At 47.1% G+C, this 18,144-nt stretch overlaps 1 protein-coding gene across 1 annotated transcript; it reads right to left on the reverse strand.

The window, feature by feature from the left end:
- Positions 1 to 311: 311 nt before the first annotated feature.
- On the reverse strand, positions 312 to 2,617 carry LOC109746938 (uncharacterized). The gene is made up of 3 exons (XM_020306035.4): positions 1,329 to 2,617; positions 869 to 1,092; positions 312 to 635 (listed from the first exon to the last, which is right to left on the reverse strand). Exons 1-2 carry the CDS (start codon positions 1,849 to 1,851, stop codon positions 890 to 892), a joined length of 726 nt encoding a protein of 241 aa, XP_020161624.1. The 5' UTR covers positions 1,852 to 2,617; the 3' UTR covers positions 312 to 635; positions 869 to 889.
- Positions 2,618 to 18,144: the final 15,527 nt, after the last annotated feature.

Raw genomic sequence — 18,144 nt, forward strand, 5'->3', positions numbered from 1 at the left:
GCAACCAATAGTGAACAAATAGCTGACAGTTTTCTGGAGCTAATGAAGAGATTAAAATGTCTAGGAGACAATCATAAGAACAGAACTGCGGTAACATCAGCACTTGGCAGGTAGAACTAATTAAACCCATGAGATTATTAATTGAAAAAACCCAGCAAGCCAGCGTGCAAAAAGGATCAACATAATATCTCATGGGCAACAGAAACCACCATCTCTGTGGACATTGCCTCATCATCTTCTCACCAACAGTACATCTTTTGAAAGATAAATTTAAAGATTGGATCAAAGCAGGGAGAGAGCAAACTGTAGAGTTTTTAAAATGGCAAGAACAAGTTACTGTGCAAATGCTTTTTCAAGCAAATTCTACAACAGGGCAGATAAAATTAGAGGTACAAATATAATCAATTCACCCCGCCATTAACACGGGAGATTATCAAGCTAACTGACAAAAACAACATCAGAAAACAAGCAAGCACCACTGCACCAAAAGGAGTACCGAATAATGACATAATTCATCACGACATCACGAGACCCCTGTTGCCTCCAAGTTTGTCACCTATCTTGTTGACGAATGTAGCCTTGTACATATTGAACCACACACTCTTAATGAGCTGCATCACTGGGGGTCACCCTTTCTGTAAACATAGATTTGTGAGATTCCAAAAGGGGAATTACATGATACTGTATAAGTTGCCAATTAAGTAAGTTGTAATCACACAGCACTAAAAGTTCGCCCGGGCCCATTTCAAACATAACTTTCAATCCGATTAGGCATTCAATGTTTTGTTTGTTCCACTAACTTATATGGAGTATTATTTAAGAGTTGTTCCCAAATCACAAAAGAAAGGACACATAGATACAAATATACCTTGTGGATTGTAGAAACATTTCAGTCTTCTTCCGATTCAGATTCAAGATCTTCTTCAGATTCATATTCAAGATCTTCGTAAGATTCAGATTCAAGATCTTCTTCAGATTCAGATTCAAGATCTTCGTCCGATTCAGATTCAAGATCATCTTCCCCAGCCTGAGCTCGCACCTCCGCTGATGATCCCTCCAGCAGATTCTTCTTATCGCCATCATTCCGCAAACCTGCCCACAAAAAAAGAAAAGCGAAGATGTAACAAATCAGCTCAACAGGAGCCAGTTGCCCAATATAAATTTCATGCTCTATTCCGAGTTTTTCAGATTGCCCAGCGAAAGGAATCAATCCCCACCACATTAAAATTAAGTCCTACTGCTATTTTGTCAGCATCCCACAAAAAAAAAACTTAGTGAAGCAGCTGTGTCTATCGAAGCAATAGAGTTGTCCATGGATATGGGTATACCTTGTGGATTGTAGAAACTCATGTACGGGATGAAAGCTTGAAACTTTTTTCTCTCCCATACCTTGTTCCACTGTAGTGACTTGAGATTAATCTTGTAGATGCCAAGATCTGTGGTCACGAAAATGATATCGGTGCCTTCCACAGATCCAATCAGCCTAAGTCTTTTATTTGGATTTCGAATGGGAAGAATGTCCTTGATATCCATGACTGCACGCTGAGTCCATGACGCGACTCCGTCAGAACCCATGTGCCTTGACCACAGATTGAGGATTAACCCGTCGACATGTGCAAACCCCAAACTGTCATCCTCCATCGCCACGAGGATAGAAGCATTGGCATTGACAGACCACGCAAGCGGCATATCAATCAGCGATAAGCTATTAGTGCTCATGTCGTACTTGAGAATTCCTACTACGCGATCTTCGGCACGGTTACAAAGCTTGAAATGAAGTGTGTCTTGGACGAAGACAGGGGGCGCTTGGTGGATGTACAAACCGGAGTCAAGAGATGAAGAGCAGAGCATCGCTTGCTCCACTTATCAAAAGGAGATTGAAAGCCCGGCTTGCTGTGGTTACCCGTCACCGGCCGGGACACGCACGCCCGTGCAACACACCCATCTTCATGACAATGGTCCAGGCCGACAAAGACGACCTGGAAGGGGCCTGCGTGACAAGTGCGGTGGTCACAGCCGGCCACGGCGCAGAGCACCGCGACCCCATAGCTGTCGTCCACCAGGGCGGGCGCCTCCAGCTCCCGCCGGCAGCCCGTCATGGGTCGATAGGCCACTTCGCCAATGAGAACGCGGCCATGACGGCAGTCCAACGCACTGTAGCCCAACCAGTCGTCGTCGGGGATGCACGCACGAAATTTGGTGGTGGGGAGAAAGTGTGGGATGTTATCTTTCGTCTCCGCGCGGGAGTTGAAGTGGAAGGAATAAAGGAAGCCCAGCATGGGGGGAGCTCGGTGGTGCTCGCGGTAGCGGCCGCGGAATCGAGCGCCGGAGAGGAGGCCGAGCCAGCGCTTGCTGGAGAGGGAGGCGCGCACGAGGTGCTCGGGCTCGTCCGGGGGAAGGCGGAGGAAGATCTCCTCGAGGAGCTCGTCCAGCAGCGCCGGTGCCGGCGGCGACATGGTGGGTGGAGGCGGCGATCGAGGGTTTCGGGTGGGGAAAAGTTTGAGAGATCTCTCACGAGCTCTGACAGATTGAGGGCAGTGATGGATATCTATCTGCTCGCTTTTCTTCTCTCGTGTGGTCTGGGTGGGGTGGGTGTGCCTCTTCTTTTTTTTCTTTTGGGCTCCGCTTCTTCTTTCCTTTTCCTCTTTTGATTTAATGAATTGACATGTACAAATGCTTGGGGACAAGCCATTGATTTGGCGCTCCCATGATTATTAAATTGGACACCCTGGATGAAAAATAAAACAGTGAATGAACACCCTTGGTGCTCCTAGGCGGGGATGGTCCAGGTGGCGGCGGGGTTCCCCCACGGGCGGCTGGGCGGCGGGGCGGGTCTGCGGCGTGACTTCCCGGAGGTGGGGGAGCGGTGATGAGTGGATGTGTGTTGGCAGCATCGATGCCGGCCTGCTGCAGCATGGCCGGCGGGGCTTAGCGGGCCCGTTTCGGGCCTGGCCGGGCTAGGGTGTCCTGGAATGCCCTACTGCCGTGTTCGGACGGCGACCGCAACGGTGTCGCCGACCACTAGTGCAGAACCGGGCTTTAGCGCTGGTTCGTAAGGCCCTTTAGTGCCGGTTCTGCAACCGGCACTAAAGAGTGGAGAGTAAAGCCCCCCCTTTACTACCGGTTCGGCACGAACTGGCGCTAAAGTGCCACCACGTGGCACGAGCCAGGCCTGGGTGCTGGTAGACCATTAGTACCGGTTGGTAGCACCAACCGGTACTAAATGTTTTGGGGGTGGGGGGGTTTGGTTTTAATTTTTATTTTTCATTAATTTTGTGTTTTCCATTTAATTTTTTTTGTTTGCTGGTATTTTACGACACTACATATTGTACACGTTATGCATATATATAAATAGATTTTCTCGTAGAACTGATCATATATATATATATATAATTGAATGTCTCACAACCACCATTAATTATTCACACATACACATGTATATATATACAATTTCTCCTACATGTTGCCCTTGGTGCCTTCGGAGCATGATGACAAGTGGTTCATGGGGGCTGTAGCGGGTAATAGTATTCTCCATTGAGATCTATGACCTGGTCGAGCAAAAATCCCGCTATTTCCTTTTGAAGTGCTCGTATGCGCTCCTCTGGTAGGAGCTGGTCCCGCACCTTTTTGAACTGTTAAGAAGGAGATCAATATGCATGTGTATTAGTTGTGTGACTAGATATCGACAATCATGTAAGATTTGTGAATAGTGTTCCGGCAAACGTACCCAGTCCTGTCTATCAGATCTGCTCCTTTCGGACGCCATCATGTGAATGTTCTCGTAAATGTAGTATGCACACACTTCAGTCCCCGGCGCTTGCTTCAGGGCCTTTACGAGAATAGAATTTAATCAGATAATAATTAATCAAGCATGTTAATTAATTAATGGTATTGAAACAAGAATTAAAGAGATGGTAGCTAGCTAGCCAGTACTACTTAATTACTTACCTTGGGTCGATACCAACATAGCTTTTGTCACCATTTTCCTGGAGTCACCTTGATGTACTTTGCCCAAGCCCTGCCCGCCGGCAAAGAAAATTAATAAAATGGTTATTAAAACTAGTTCATATCAGGAAATGACGAACTAAATAGACCGAGATAAAGTTAATAATGATTGAAATTACCTGTTGACTATCCCCTGCACGATGCTGTAGTCACTATCTTTTTTAAGTAGTTAGTCCAGTACTTCAACTTCTCCTTCGTCAACTTTAATGTCTAACAAGATCCAGTGAAAGCTGCATGCGCATACGTTTGCATGTATAAATTAAGCAGGCATGTGCATAACACTAATCAACTATAACCCTAAACCCTATACACTTATTAACATCTAGCTAGTAAGCAAAAACAGAATTTGTAGTACAAGACAGTGTGACTCACTCGAAGTTGTAAGGAAGTAGTATATCTTCATTGCTATTGAGGCGCTTCAAGAACTCTACCATGTTTTTCTCTACATCTTGTCTACACCATTCCAATTTCCATGTGTATTCATTAACGATATTTGGGTCAATGAACAGAAAAGAATATACAGTGAGGATATATAATTACAGGTAATTAATGATCAATCAATGAGCACTAGAGCTAGCTTGAGACTTAAATTACAGAAAGAAATCGCTTACAGACAATAGCAACTGACGATAGATTTGTCGAGTGCATCTTGATTGAATAACTGAAATAGTTCTGAATACTCAACAGACAGAGCTTTCTTATTGAAGTAATGATCTTCCTCGACTTGCACCATGAGGGACTCTCGATTGGAAATCTTGGTAATTTTCATGTACCAATCATGCAATTCATACATTCTTGTTGGGGGGTTCTTGACCTCCTCGGACTCGACCAAAGGTTGGCCCCGGACATATTTCCGTTTTATTTCCTCCTCTCTAAGTGGAGACATGGACTCGATATCGAGGAGTTGTCTAACAGTGATCTTGAGCATTTCAGCCTGCATTATATGCTCCTCGGTTATTACCACATCGCCCAGCTCGGGAACGTAAACGGTTTGCCCATAATAATATTGGGCGCGCGTACTCTCATGTGTTGTTGGCACAACAAGCAGGGGGGTCGATTGCGCCGCCTGTTCTCCCAGCAGGGGAACGGTTTTCCCGCATTTTTGACAGCTGCTTGTTGGCTCGACCTCGAGCTCGCTTCTTTCTGTAGTCGTGCTCGATGTGCCTTCCTGATTTGGCGCTCATAGTCTGAGTCAACAGGCTTGGGAGCTGGTGGTCTAGCCACACGAATGAAGTGGTCAATCTTTTCCTCAGGCACTTTCTCCCTCGGCGGCGTTGCCGGTTTCGGTCCAAAATGAGCGTCCACTTCGGCCCGCACTATTGCATCGTTTTTCTCCTCGGAAATGTCGTAATGCCTCTAAGGAAGAGGAGCGAGGCTGCTTGGACCATATTTATATCGATTGTCTCCGCCTGTACTTCCTGTACTACCTCGACTCGTACCGCTACGCACCATAGCTGCGGCGTGTCTCTTCTGCGATTGCTTAGGCGGCGGAGACGGCTGACATGGCTTAGTTGGAGCAGGAGGAGTGGCCTGACGCTGTGCCGGACTTGAAGTAGGAGGTGTGGCCTGACACGTTGTCGGACTTGAAGCAGGAGGTGTGGCCTGACGCTGTGCCGGACTTGAAGCAGGAGGTGTGGCCTGACACGGTGTCGGACATGAAACAGGAGGAGTGGCCTGACGCTGTGCCGGACTTGAAGCAGGAGTCTGCTCACGCGTTCGTGGACTTGGAGGAGCGGGAGTCTGCTGACACGGTGGCGGACTTCGAGGAGGAGTCGGCAGACGCGGTGTTGGTGGACTTCGAAAGATGATGCAATCCTTTCTCCATAGGATGATATGATGTATGGTCTCTCCCAGTGTGTGCTCGTCGTCACCTCCAGGAATGTCAAGCTCTAGCCCCGAATATGGGTCCACCACCTCATCAACCAAGACACGAGCATAGCCCGCTGGAATCGGGGTGCAATGGAAGGTTGCTTCAGGGGTAATTGTAAAAGCAACGGCGTCCGCCACCTTCATGGATATGTTCTTCATTTTGAAGTGTAGCTCACAGTCAGTGTTCTCTATGATGTCATCCACAGGGTATGTATCCAGCAGTGCGTCGCCCGGGCCGGAACCAACGCTGCTTCTCGGCATGAATGGGACGGTGCTATCCAATGCTGGATGATCATCCGCTTGCTGCTGCCGCTGCTGAGACCCCCTTTCTTGGCTAAGTGAGTCGATCTGCTGCTGCTGCTGCTGCTGGAATTTGAGTGCCAAGTCCGCGTGCCTTGCTTCTAGGCCTTGAAGGCGTTCCGCGTCCTGCTTCCTCTGCTCCTCCTCCAGCTTCCTCTTCTTCTCCTCCTCCATCTTCTTTCTTGCACGGGTCCTGTAGTCGTCGTTCCATTCTGAAAAGCCCTCATACCAGGGAATAACGCCCTTGCCTCGTGTTCTTCCCGGGTGTTCAGGATTTCCCAGGGCGCGTGTAAGCTCGTCGTTCTCTCTGTTGGGCGTGAACACCCCCTTTCGAGCATCTTCTATTGCGTCAAGTAACTTTTGTTCTGCTCCTTTTAGACTTGCCTTCTTCGAAACCAGGCCTGTCTTCAGGTCCAACGCCCCCCATGCGCATAGAACCAAGTTCTGCACCTGAGGGGCCAGCTCCTAGTAACCGGAGTGATCCCTGCATACTCCATCTCTTGCTCAGACTTATCCCACTTAGGCATTGCCACCGCGTAGCCACCTGGACCCAGCCTATGGAACTGCGTCTTTTTTGCGGCATTGGCCTTGTGTTTTCTCGACCGTTCCTTAGATAATTCTGATTCCTTGAATTTCACGAAAGCGGGCCAGTGTTCTCTTTGCTTCTCCAGTGTTCCCTTGAATTCTGGAGTCTTCCTTTCTGCAGCGAGGTAGATGGCCCATACAGTTTTCCTGTGGATGTTGAATGCAATTGCCATCTTCTTAAGAGCAGCATCCTTGACTTTCTGCACATCTGCATCAGTGAAATAATCTGGTAGGGTGAAATGTTCCATCAGAGATTCCCAAAGCTTTTGTTTTGCTCTGTCATCGACCCAAGTAACATCTGGGCGTTTAGTTTTTGGCTCCTTCCATTCTTGAATGGAGATCGGGAGTTGGTCCTTCACAAGAACTCCGCACTGACGAACGAACTTGTTCGCAATGTTCTTAGGCATGAGGGGTTCGCCACTAGCTTTGATGGAATCGATGTTGTACTTTACACCCTCCTTCAACTTTTTGCCCGGGCTGCGCTTTGTCCTGCTGTTTGTAGAAGCGGATTTGCTCGATCCGGAGGGCTGAAAGAAGAAAGATCGATTCGTTAATATATCTTCAAATAAAAAAACATGTGATGATCACTAGATGCCTGCTTATATAAATATACCTCGCCAGTAGTCTTTGTTATTTCAAGATCAACAATGTATTCGTCATCATAATCATTGTCTGCGTCATCATAATCATAATCATAGTTCATGACTTCATCAGCTCGGTCATCGAGATCGAATATCTTATCATCACCCTCCCCGGTATTGTTCAGATATTGGGAGCCGTCATTTGCTTCATTCAGATCATCTGGCCTGTTAGGGCTGGGTATGATCTCGAACAGGGCCTCTTCTCCCTCTCTGACGGTATTGTCCGCCATAGCTTTCATTTAATTAATACAGAAGAAATATAAAACAATTTAGTATTCAAATTACAATGCATGGATGCAATCAATAAGGAAAAACTGAATCATATAGTACATAATATGCATCGTCTTGAATAATATATAATCTCGAATACATCGTCTCGAATAATATATAATCTCGAATACATCACCGGCTAGGTAGCTAATAAAGATCGAATACTATAGAAGAATCTAGGCCACTCGCAGTTCCTGGGGCGCGGGCGGTGGACACCCAAAGACAAGGAACCATCACAGGATCATATCTCCGGTTATCTGCCCAAAGAACCTGCCAGGTATTGGAGAACCTGACGTCCATAGCAGCCATGTAGCGATGGACGTGCTCGTCCTCCTCCCTGACACGACGACGCACCACCTCCGGCGGGGCCGGCACCCTCTGCACCGAATGTGGCCCACGCGAACGCCACCAAAGGAGATCAGGGTCGACGACGGGACCCGAGGCCGGGTTCCTCACCAAGCGGCGCGCCCCTCCAGGTAGCACCTCCCAGTGCCAATCCCGGACATGGGTCAGCCGGACGTCGTCGCGAACGGGTCGGCGGCGAGGATGCGGGCCGGGCATCGTCGAGAACAAATACTATATGCCCGCAAAAAGTAACATTTTTTAAATGATTGGATTGTGATAACTAAAATTCTATATGCAAATTCTAACAATTTGACATTAATCTAATTCATCTAACTAAAACTAATTCTAAAATTTCTAACATTTCTATATATATAACTAACATTTCTAATATTTCTATAACTAAAAAACAGAAAAATTTCTAACATTTCTATAACTAAAAAACAGAAAAATTTCTATAACTAAAAAACTAAAAAAAATGTGTGTGTGTGTGTGTGGACATGGCGGCCGGGGCAGGAGCTCACCGGCGAGGCGAGGCGACGGGGGGCGGCGACGGGGACGGCGACGGGCGGTGACGACGGGGATGGGGACAGGGCGGTGACGACGGGGACGGGGATGGGCCGGGCGGGGACGACGGGACGACGGGGCGGGGAGCGGCGACGACGGGGACGGGGCGGCGACGGGGACGGGGACGGGGCGGCGACGGGGACGGCCGGGGCGGCGACGACGGGGACGGGGCGGCGACGGGGGTGTAGACGGGGGCGTCGGCGAGGGGTGGCTACGGGGGCGACGACGGGGGGCGGCGGGCGACGGGGCAGAGGAGAAGAAGCAGATGAGAAACTGAATTTTTTGAAGTGTTTTCTTATATAGGATGGGCCTTTATTACCGGTTGGAGCGACCAACCGGTACTAAAGGTCAATTTTGGCCAGGCCAAGCGGCGGGAAGCGCCCACCTTTAGTACCGGGTGGTGGCTCCAACCGGTACTAAAGACCCACCCTTTAATACCGGTTTGAGCCACCACCCGGTACTAAAGGTGGTGCGCTGGCGCAGGTGCGGTGCATCATGTTTAGTCCCACCTCGCTAACCGAGGGGCGTCCGCACTGGTTTATAAGCCCTAGTGCGGTATCTCTCTCGAGCTCCTCTCCAAAGCAGGCCTACTGGGCCTAAATGTTCTGTGATGTCATGTGGGCTACTGGGCCTTTGCGGGCCTACATCCTGGCCCAACAACATGTTGGGTTTCTAGTCGTATGCAGGCCGCTGTGGCGCAGTAGGTGGGCTTTTTTATTTTCTTATTTTTTTGCTTTATTTATGTTTGTTTTATTTTATTTTGAGTTGTTTTTTGCTGTATTTAGAGTTTCTTTGTGAATATTTTTGCTTTAGGTACAAAAAATTACAAACTTTCTATTAGTGACGGTAGTTTACAAATTTGAATAGTTTACATTTTGAATTATTTGACATTTGTGTGAATCACTAGTTTGTGAATAACTTAACTTTGAAAATAGATTTTTCAGTTATTTTTTTATGTTTAATATTAGTTTGTTTTATCATTATATTCAATTTGGTAATGCTTAGGTTATTTAAAAAATGAAATGCCTTTGTAACGGATGAGTTTTCGTCCGAAACCCTGATACTTCGAAAGAGATTGTCCATTTTGTACATGAAGTGCATCCAGTTTTTGCGGCAACCCTCTCTACTTTTTGGCACATGCTATGTGGGTGAAATTATGATACCATGCCAACTTTCAACCTTTTCTGAGTTCATTGAAATGCTTTTCAATTTCAGGGTCATTTAGCTGAAAAAATCAGTAAATGCATGAAATAATTTGTTTGCACAGAAAATTTCTTTGCGTTTCAAATGCCAAAACACATAACTACCCTAACTATTACAGAGATTCCCTCCTGGGTGTGAAACACAGAAGAAAGTGATGATAGTGAAGCCGATCACATCCCAGATCTTTGGGTGTGAAACTTTTTCTTTGCGTGTGTCCCTTTGCGCAGTAGCCATGGAAAATCTTCATCATTTAACTGGATGCTCGGGTCAATATTCACTGTGAATGGAGCAATTTCATCAAACTTTTCATAATCTTCTGACATGTCTGTCTTGTCATCCACTCCCACGATGTTTCTCTTCGCAGAAAGAACTATGTGGCGCTTTGGCTCATCGTATGATGCATTCGCTTCCTTATCTTTTCTTTTTCTCGGCTTGGTAGACATGTCCTTCACATAGAAAACTTGTGCCACATCATTGGCTAGGACGAATGGTTCGTCTGCATACGCAAAATTGTTGAGATCCACTGTTGTCATTCCGTACTATGGGTCTTCCGTTACCCCGCCTCGTGTCATATTGACCCATTTGCACCGAAACAAAGGGATCTTCAAACCACGTCCATAGTCAAGTTCCCATATGTCCTCTATGTAACCATAATATGTTTCCTTTCCCGTCTTGGTTGTTGCATCAAAGCGGACACCACTGTTTTGGTTGGTGCTCTTCTTATCTTGGGCGATCATGTAAAATGTATTACCATTTATCTCGTACCCTTTGAAAGTCATTATATTCGAAGATGGTAACTGGGATAGCGAGTACAGGTCATCTTCAATAGAGGCGTCATGCATGGTACGTGTCTGCAGCCAGCCGGCGAAACTCCTGGTTTGTTCACATGTAATCCAGTCATCAGACCGCTCCGGGTGTTTGGAGCGTAGAAAATTCTTGTGTTCGTCCATATACGGAGCCACCAAGGCGGAATTCTGTAGAACTGTGTAGTGTGCTTCAGTGAGAGAATGTCCGTCCATACATATTTTTTGATTCCCTCCTAGCGTGCCTTTTCCATCCAGCCTGCCCTTATGCCGCGATTCAGGAACACCAATCGGCTTAAGGTCAGGAATAAAGTCAATACAAAACTCAATGACCTCCTCATTTTCATGGCCCTTGGAGATGTTTCCTTCTGGCCTAGCACGGTTATGAACATATTTCTTTAAGACTCCCATGAACCTCTCAAAGGGGAACATATTGTGTAGAAATACAGGACCCAAAACATTAATCTCTTTGCATAGGTGAACTAGGACGTGCGTCATGATGTTGAAGAAGGATGGTGGGAACACCAACTCGAAACTGACAAGACATTGCACCAAATCATTCTCTAACCTTGGTATGCTTTCTGGATCGATTACCTTCTGAGAGATTGCATTGAGGAATGCACATAGCTTCACAATGGCTAATCGAACGTTATCCGGTAGAAGCCCCCTCAATGCAACCAGAAGCTGTTGCGTCATAATCACGTGGTAGTCATGAGACTTTAGGTTCTGGAACTTTTTCTCTGCCATGTTTATTATTCCCTTTATATTCGATGAGAAGCTAGACGGTACCTTAATACTGAGCAGGCATTCAAAGAAGATTTCCTTCTCTTCTTTGGTAAGAGCGTAGCTGGCATGACCCTGATGTATGCCGTCTTTTCCGTGCATACGTTGCTGGTCCTCCCGTGCCTTAGGTGTATCTTTTGTCTTCCCATACACGCCCAAGAAGCCAAGCAGGGTCACGCAAAGATTCTTCGTCACGTGCATCACGTCGATTGCAGAGCGGACCTCTAGGTCTTTCCAATAGGGTAGGTCCCAAAATATAGATTTCTTCTTCCACATGGGTGCGCGTCCGTCAGCGTCATTCGGAACAGGTTGTCCGCCAGGACCCTTTCCAAAGACTACCTTCAAATCCTTGACCATATCATGTACATCAGCACAAGTACGGTGGCGAGGCTTCGTCCGGTGATCCGCCTAACCTTTGAAATGCTTGCCTTTCTTTCTTACGGGATGCCTGCTCAGAAGAAATCGACGATGTCCCAGGTACACATTCTTCCTACAATTGTCCAAATATATACTGTCGGTATCATCCAAACAGTGCGTGCATGCGCGGTATCCCTTGTTTGTCTGTCTGAAAGGTTACTGAGAGCAGGCCAATCATTGATGGTCACGAACAGCAAGGCCTTTAGGTCAAGTTCTTCCCCCATGTGCTCATCCCACGCACGTACACCTGTTACATTCCACAGCTGTAAGAGTTCTTCAACTAATGGCCTTAGGTACACATCAATGTCATTGCCGGGTTGCTTAGGGCCTTGGATGAGCACTGGCATCATAATGAACTTCCGCTTCATGCACAACCAAGGAGGAAGGTTATACAAACTTAGAGTCACAGGCCAGGTGCTATGGTTGCTGCTCTGCTCCCCAAAAGGATTAATGCCATCTGCGGTTAGACCAAACCATACGTTCCTTGCGTCATCTGCAAACTCCTTCCCGTACTTTCTCTCGATTTTTCTCCACTACGACCCGTCAGCGGGTACTCTCAACTTTCCGTCTTTCTTACGGTCTTCTCTGTGCCATCGCATCGCCTTGGCATGCTCTTTGTTTTGGAACAAACGTTTCAACCGTGGTATTATAGGAGCATACCACATCACCTTGGCAGGAATCTTCTTCCTGGGGCGCTCGCCCTCGACATCACCAGGGTCATCACGCCTGATCTTATAGCGCAAGGCAACGCATACCGGGCAAGCATTCAAATCCTCGTACTCACCGCGGTAGAGGATGCAGTCATTAGGGCATGCATGTATCTTCTGCACCTCTAACCCTAGAGGGCAGACAGCCTTCTTTGCTTCGTACGTACTCTCGGGCAATTCGCTGTCCTTTGGAAGCATATTCTTTATCATTACCAGCAACTTTCCAAATCCCTTGTCAGATACACCATTCTCTGTCCTTTGGTGCCCAACTTTTTCTTGTCAGCTTCGCAATTCGGGTACAACAATTTCTTGTGATCCTCTAACATGCGCTGCAACTTCTTCTTCTCCAAACCACTTGCGCAATTTCTCTTTGCATCGGCAATGGCCCGACCTAGATCATCAGCGGGCTCATCTGATGCCTCTTCTTCAGCTTCTTCCCGCATTGCTGGCTCAGCTTCTTCCCCCATTGTTGTATCATCGTATTCAGGGAACCCATGGCCAGGATAGTTGTCGTCGTCCTCTTCTTCTTCATTGTCTTCCATCATAACCCCTCTTTCTCCGTGCTTGGTCCAAACATTATAGTGGGGCATGAAACCGGACTTAAATAGGTGGACGTGAATGGTTCTTGACGTAGAGTAATTGTGATCATTCTTACAGACTAAACATAGGCAAGGCATAAAACCATCCGCCCGCTTGTTTGCCTTAGCCCCAAGCAGAAAAGTTTGCACGCCGTTAATGAACTCGGGAGAGCATCGGTCATCGTACATCCATTGTCGGCTCATCTTCATTACACAACACCGAAAAGACCAAATTAATACAAATTCATACATAAAGTTCATACATAAAGTTCATACAAGACTTAAATGCAACAAACAAATAACTCTCTAACTAAAGAATTTAAATGCAACAACAAATGCGATCAAGATCGCAACTAAGGTAACAATTGATCCAACAGCATAATGATACCAAGCCTCACTATCAATGGCATATTTTCTAATCTTTCTAATCTTCAAGCGCATTTTCTCCATCTTGATCTTGTGATCATCAAGGACATCGGCAACATGCAACTCCAATTCCATCTTCTCCCCCTCAATTCTTTTCAATTTTTCTTTCAAATACTCGTTTTCTCTTTCAACTAAATTGAACCTCTCGACAATAGGGTCGGTTGGAATTTCCGGTTCACAAACCTCCTAGACAAAAATATCTATGTCAACTTGATGGGCATAATTTGTCATAAACACGAAATGCAACAACTAGTTTTAAAAGAGAATATACCACATCCGAATCATAACAAGGACGAGGGCCGACGGGGACGGATATCAAAACCATGGCACTATGTATAACAAACAACGTACGGGTAAGATAATTATACGAGTAACTATATATCCAAATCACACAAACATCAATTTGGTAATGTAAAACATTCATGAACAAGAGGCTCACCACAAGGTGGTGTCGGCGACGGAACGGTGCGGGCGATCGACTGTGGTTACGACGGAGATTTAGAAGGCACTAAGTAAACCACACCTACATATGCAAACTAAGTGTTATTTTTGACCTCAAATTGCATATAAATCAAATACTAGCACATATATTTCCTCCCAAATTACTAAACTCATAAATTAATCACTATACAAAGCATTGCAAGAGCTAATCTAGCAATGAGAGATGAAAGGACAAAGTTGCTAACCTTTGTGATCATTTGAATGGATGGGGGCCTTCAAATCTTGATAAATTTTGGGCAAAATGTGTGATGAGCTCGAGAGGAAGAGGGGAAGAACAGAGAGGAGAGGGGAAAGGGGAAGAACAGAGCGAGCTCGGGTGGACGAAGGGTTTATGTAGGACGACCTTTAGCACCGGTTCGTGCCACGAACCGGTACTAAAGGTGCTGGAGGGGCCCCGGACTGACAACATCCTGCCACCACTCACTTTAGTACCGGTCCGTGGCACGAACCAGTGCTAAAGGTCGGCCACGAACCGGTACTAATGAAAGCGGCCGGCTAGCCGTTGGAACTGGCACTAATGCACACATTAGTGCCGGCCCAAAAGCAAACCGGCACTAATGTGCTTGACATTTGACCCTTTTTCTACTAGTGGGCGCAGGCCTCTCGCACAACGGCAGTGGAGGTGGTTCCCTCCCGCTCGGCTTCGGTGTTGCTGCTCCCGTCACATGGCACTTCTCTCGGGTCTTCTTGGCCTCGTGTTGGTGTTTGTAGTGAGACATCGTGGGTGGTGGCGGCGCAACCGCGTTGGCGCATAGTGTTGGGTGGTGGTTTGGCTGGTCGGCTCCGGTTGGGCGATGGGGTTTGGAGTGCGGGAGAAATCCTTGCCGGTTCGTCCGGCTCCGATGCAGCAACACCGGTGGGTGCCACCATTCCTTCCTAGAGGGTGCCGGTGGTAGCCATCCCCCACTTCCCCCCGCGTGCCGGGGGAAACCCTAGGACACGTCCGGGAAGCAACGCCGTCGGCGTCGCACCTTCTTGGAGGTGCTCCTTGGTAGACGGCGGATCGAAGCCTCGGGCTGTGGTGGTTTGTTTCTGGAGGGCACATCGGTGGCGGGTCATCCGCGCTTTGTCAAGATGCCGTTGTTGGCATTTGTTTCTTCTTTTTCTTTTGGGCTTGATGTGCTTCTCGCCCCAACAATGCTATGTGTACGGTGGTGGTTGCTTTGGAATACAAAGCAAAGGGGAAACCCTTTTTCTGTAAAAATGAAACATTACGAACATACAAGGGGAATTCACCGCTGCCATCTCAGACCTACACGAGCCGCTGGTGCGTCGTCGGCCTAGTTCATGACGCACCTGATGTGCATGGCCAGATCATGTGAGTCGTTGTAACTATGACTTGGAAGTCATAGACTGTTGCCATGAGACGCCATCAACAACAGTCTAAAGCATGACCCATCGACATGAGGAAGAATGCGAAGGCCGGCGAGGCCACCGGAGCCACGGCGAGCCGAGGCGAAAGCATCATGTCTAACGACTCTCACCCACAAGCCTATAGATCGGATTCGGAGTAAACAATCCTCACATGCCTCATAGTGATGACGACACCAGTGCCACAACTACAAGGACGGGCCTCAAGATACTTATTCCACCGTGTCGTCGCCTCCACCATCCAGACAAACAACACAAAAAGACCAAAACATAGCAAACTAGACCAATACTCCCCCATGAACGCGAAGATACATGGTCATCCCCGCCTACTGGCACCAATTAGCCTCCAGAGATGAGGGAGACTTAGATTATCAGTCGACGAGGGTGAATGCTTGGTGATGGCTAGCGTTTTGCTCTGGATTACAGGAGAGCCTTTTTTTTTAAACACCTCCTCATATATTAATTGAATAAAATCTTATTACAATCGTTCCTTACAACCTTCACCACGCAGGACAGAACATTATTAACAAGGACACCATCCGATCTATTAGCAAAGCTAAATTTCGCAATCTGATGGGCCACCCTGTTGGCCAACTGATTAATCCTGGAGAGTCTGAAATTATTTATAAGCTTTGAAATGCTCAATGCCTCCTTCAAATCAACCGGATGGGACCTGACATAAATCCTTCAAATCAACCAGATGGGACCTGACATGAATCCTTCAAATCAACCAGATGGGACCTATCATAAATTTCACTAGACAATTCCCCGCACATTGCTGCGGGAATATATAGTTGAAATTTTAACACTGCTGATTTCATGATTATGGTAAAGGGGCAAATAGCTCCCATGCGACATCTTTGAGTTGAATTGTCTCTCATGCGACGTCGTTGGTTGTAATGGCTCTCATGCGACGTCTCCCAGCGCAGAAATAGCTCAAGCAAGACAACCCGTTTACGCGGCTAGTTGGCTGTTAGTTAGGCTGAGGTTTGGTTAGGACACCGGGGGTTATGTGCTCTGACTGGTGGGGTCCACCTAGGGCCACGTAGTCAAGAGTCAACCGTCCACGACTCGACCGGTGACTGTGTGACCGTGCTCGACTCGCCCGTGCTGGACTGGGCGAGCGGCGCCGCCGTAAGCATCTTCTCCGGCAGTGGTTTCTTCTCCGCGGTGGTGGAGCGCATTTCTCGGCAGCGGCAGAGCTATTGCGAGTGAGCCCAAAACCCTAGTCCCACTCCTCAGAATTTTGGGGGATCTGTGGCCTCATGCTGCCCCTCTGTTTCTTGGCGATTTAGAATCTCGATTGGATCCGGGGGTTGTTTCTTCTCCGCGGCCCGGTGGTGGAGCGCCTTTCTCGACAGCGGCTATTGCGAGTGAGTATTTTCCAAACTCTAGTCCCATTCCCCATAATTTTGGATAAATCTGTGGCCTCATGCTGCCCCTGTTTCTTGGCGTTTTAGAATGTCGATTCGATAGGAGCGCGGGGGCTGAATGAGATGGAGCGAGGAGACAGTGCTTCAAATCGGTAATGCCGCCCTCTTTTCTATTTTAGCTGTTATCGAACTCGATTTGGTAGTGACTGTCGCTTACACTGCCACCGCTGCCTGCCATTGACAAAACAGGGGAGGTTCAGGTTCTGCCACCACATTCGCAATTATAGTGGAATTTTTCCCCTGTAAAGCCAAGCTCAGTGATGGTAGTGTCCAAGACATTGATAGAGATACCACCGTGAGGTTGGATGTCGAATTTACAGATGTTGATCCCCAGGAATTGGAGAGCATGAAGGAGATGGCCGTGGGCAATTTGGTGGAGAGAATTGGGGAGAGTATTGTTTGGGGTCTAGAACAAGAGGTATCTCTGCAACGTTTCGATAACTATAATGGTGAGAATTGAAGATGGAGAATCCATGGTTGCTGAAATTGATCAGCAAGAAGGTTGGGCAAGCAAAGAAGTAACATTTTATGCTGAGCTAATTGATCTGCAAACTCATTCCAGAGTTGGTTATGTGCCATCAAAGATGGATGCACATGTGGAAGATAATGAGTGGGTTTCACAAAAGAAGATGTTGGCATTGTTGACTGAACCGACTGTAGTAGCTGAAGATACAGGGATTGATGCAGATGGAGAGGAGGGAACCCATGGTGCTAGGAAGATTTTTGTTGACTGGAATGTAGTAGAGTTGAATGAAAAAATAGATTTGGTCATTACACCAATTTCTGACATTGATATGGCCGAAATGTTTGGCATTCAAGTTGATGACAAAGATAAGGAGAAGGATGACATTTCTTTGCCTGCTGATGGTAACACATGCCCTAGAAATGCAAATGAGGATGAAGAAGAGCTGATGAGAGAGGCTGCAGATGATGTGGATGATGCAGATGATAATGAGCTGGTTTGTTTGTATGACAAAGAGAACCCAGTTATTGAGGTGGGAAAGTTGTGGCCAAGCATGAAGGAGTTTAGGATGTCTTTCAGGACCTATGCAGTGAAAAAAGAGTTTGATGCCAAGACTATGTGGACTGATCGAAAGAAATTTTATGCTCGGTGCAAAGGTTATGATGGTGGTGGAAATCCTTGCAAATGGTACTTGTCTGCCAGACTACAACCTGATGGAAGTACAGTAAGGGTAAATCAAATACCACACCAGCATACATGTATGACCACTTCACAGAGAGTTTCAAAGATGACATCACAGCTTTGGGTTATAGAGAAGATTACTCCTATTTTAGCCAAGACTCCAAACACTACTGTGAGGCTTAAAGTTGACTTGGAGAAG

The sequence above is a fragment of the Aegilops tauschii genome, chromosome 5 (assembly GCF_002575655.3).
Source record: "Aegilops tauschii subsp. strangulata cultivar AL8/78 chromosome 5, Aet v6.0, whole genome shotgun sequence".
NCBI lineage: Eukaryota > Viridiplantae > Streptophyta > Magnoliopsida > Poales > Poaceae > Aegilops > Aegilops tauschii.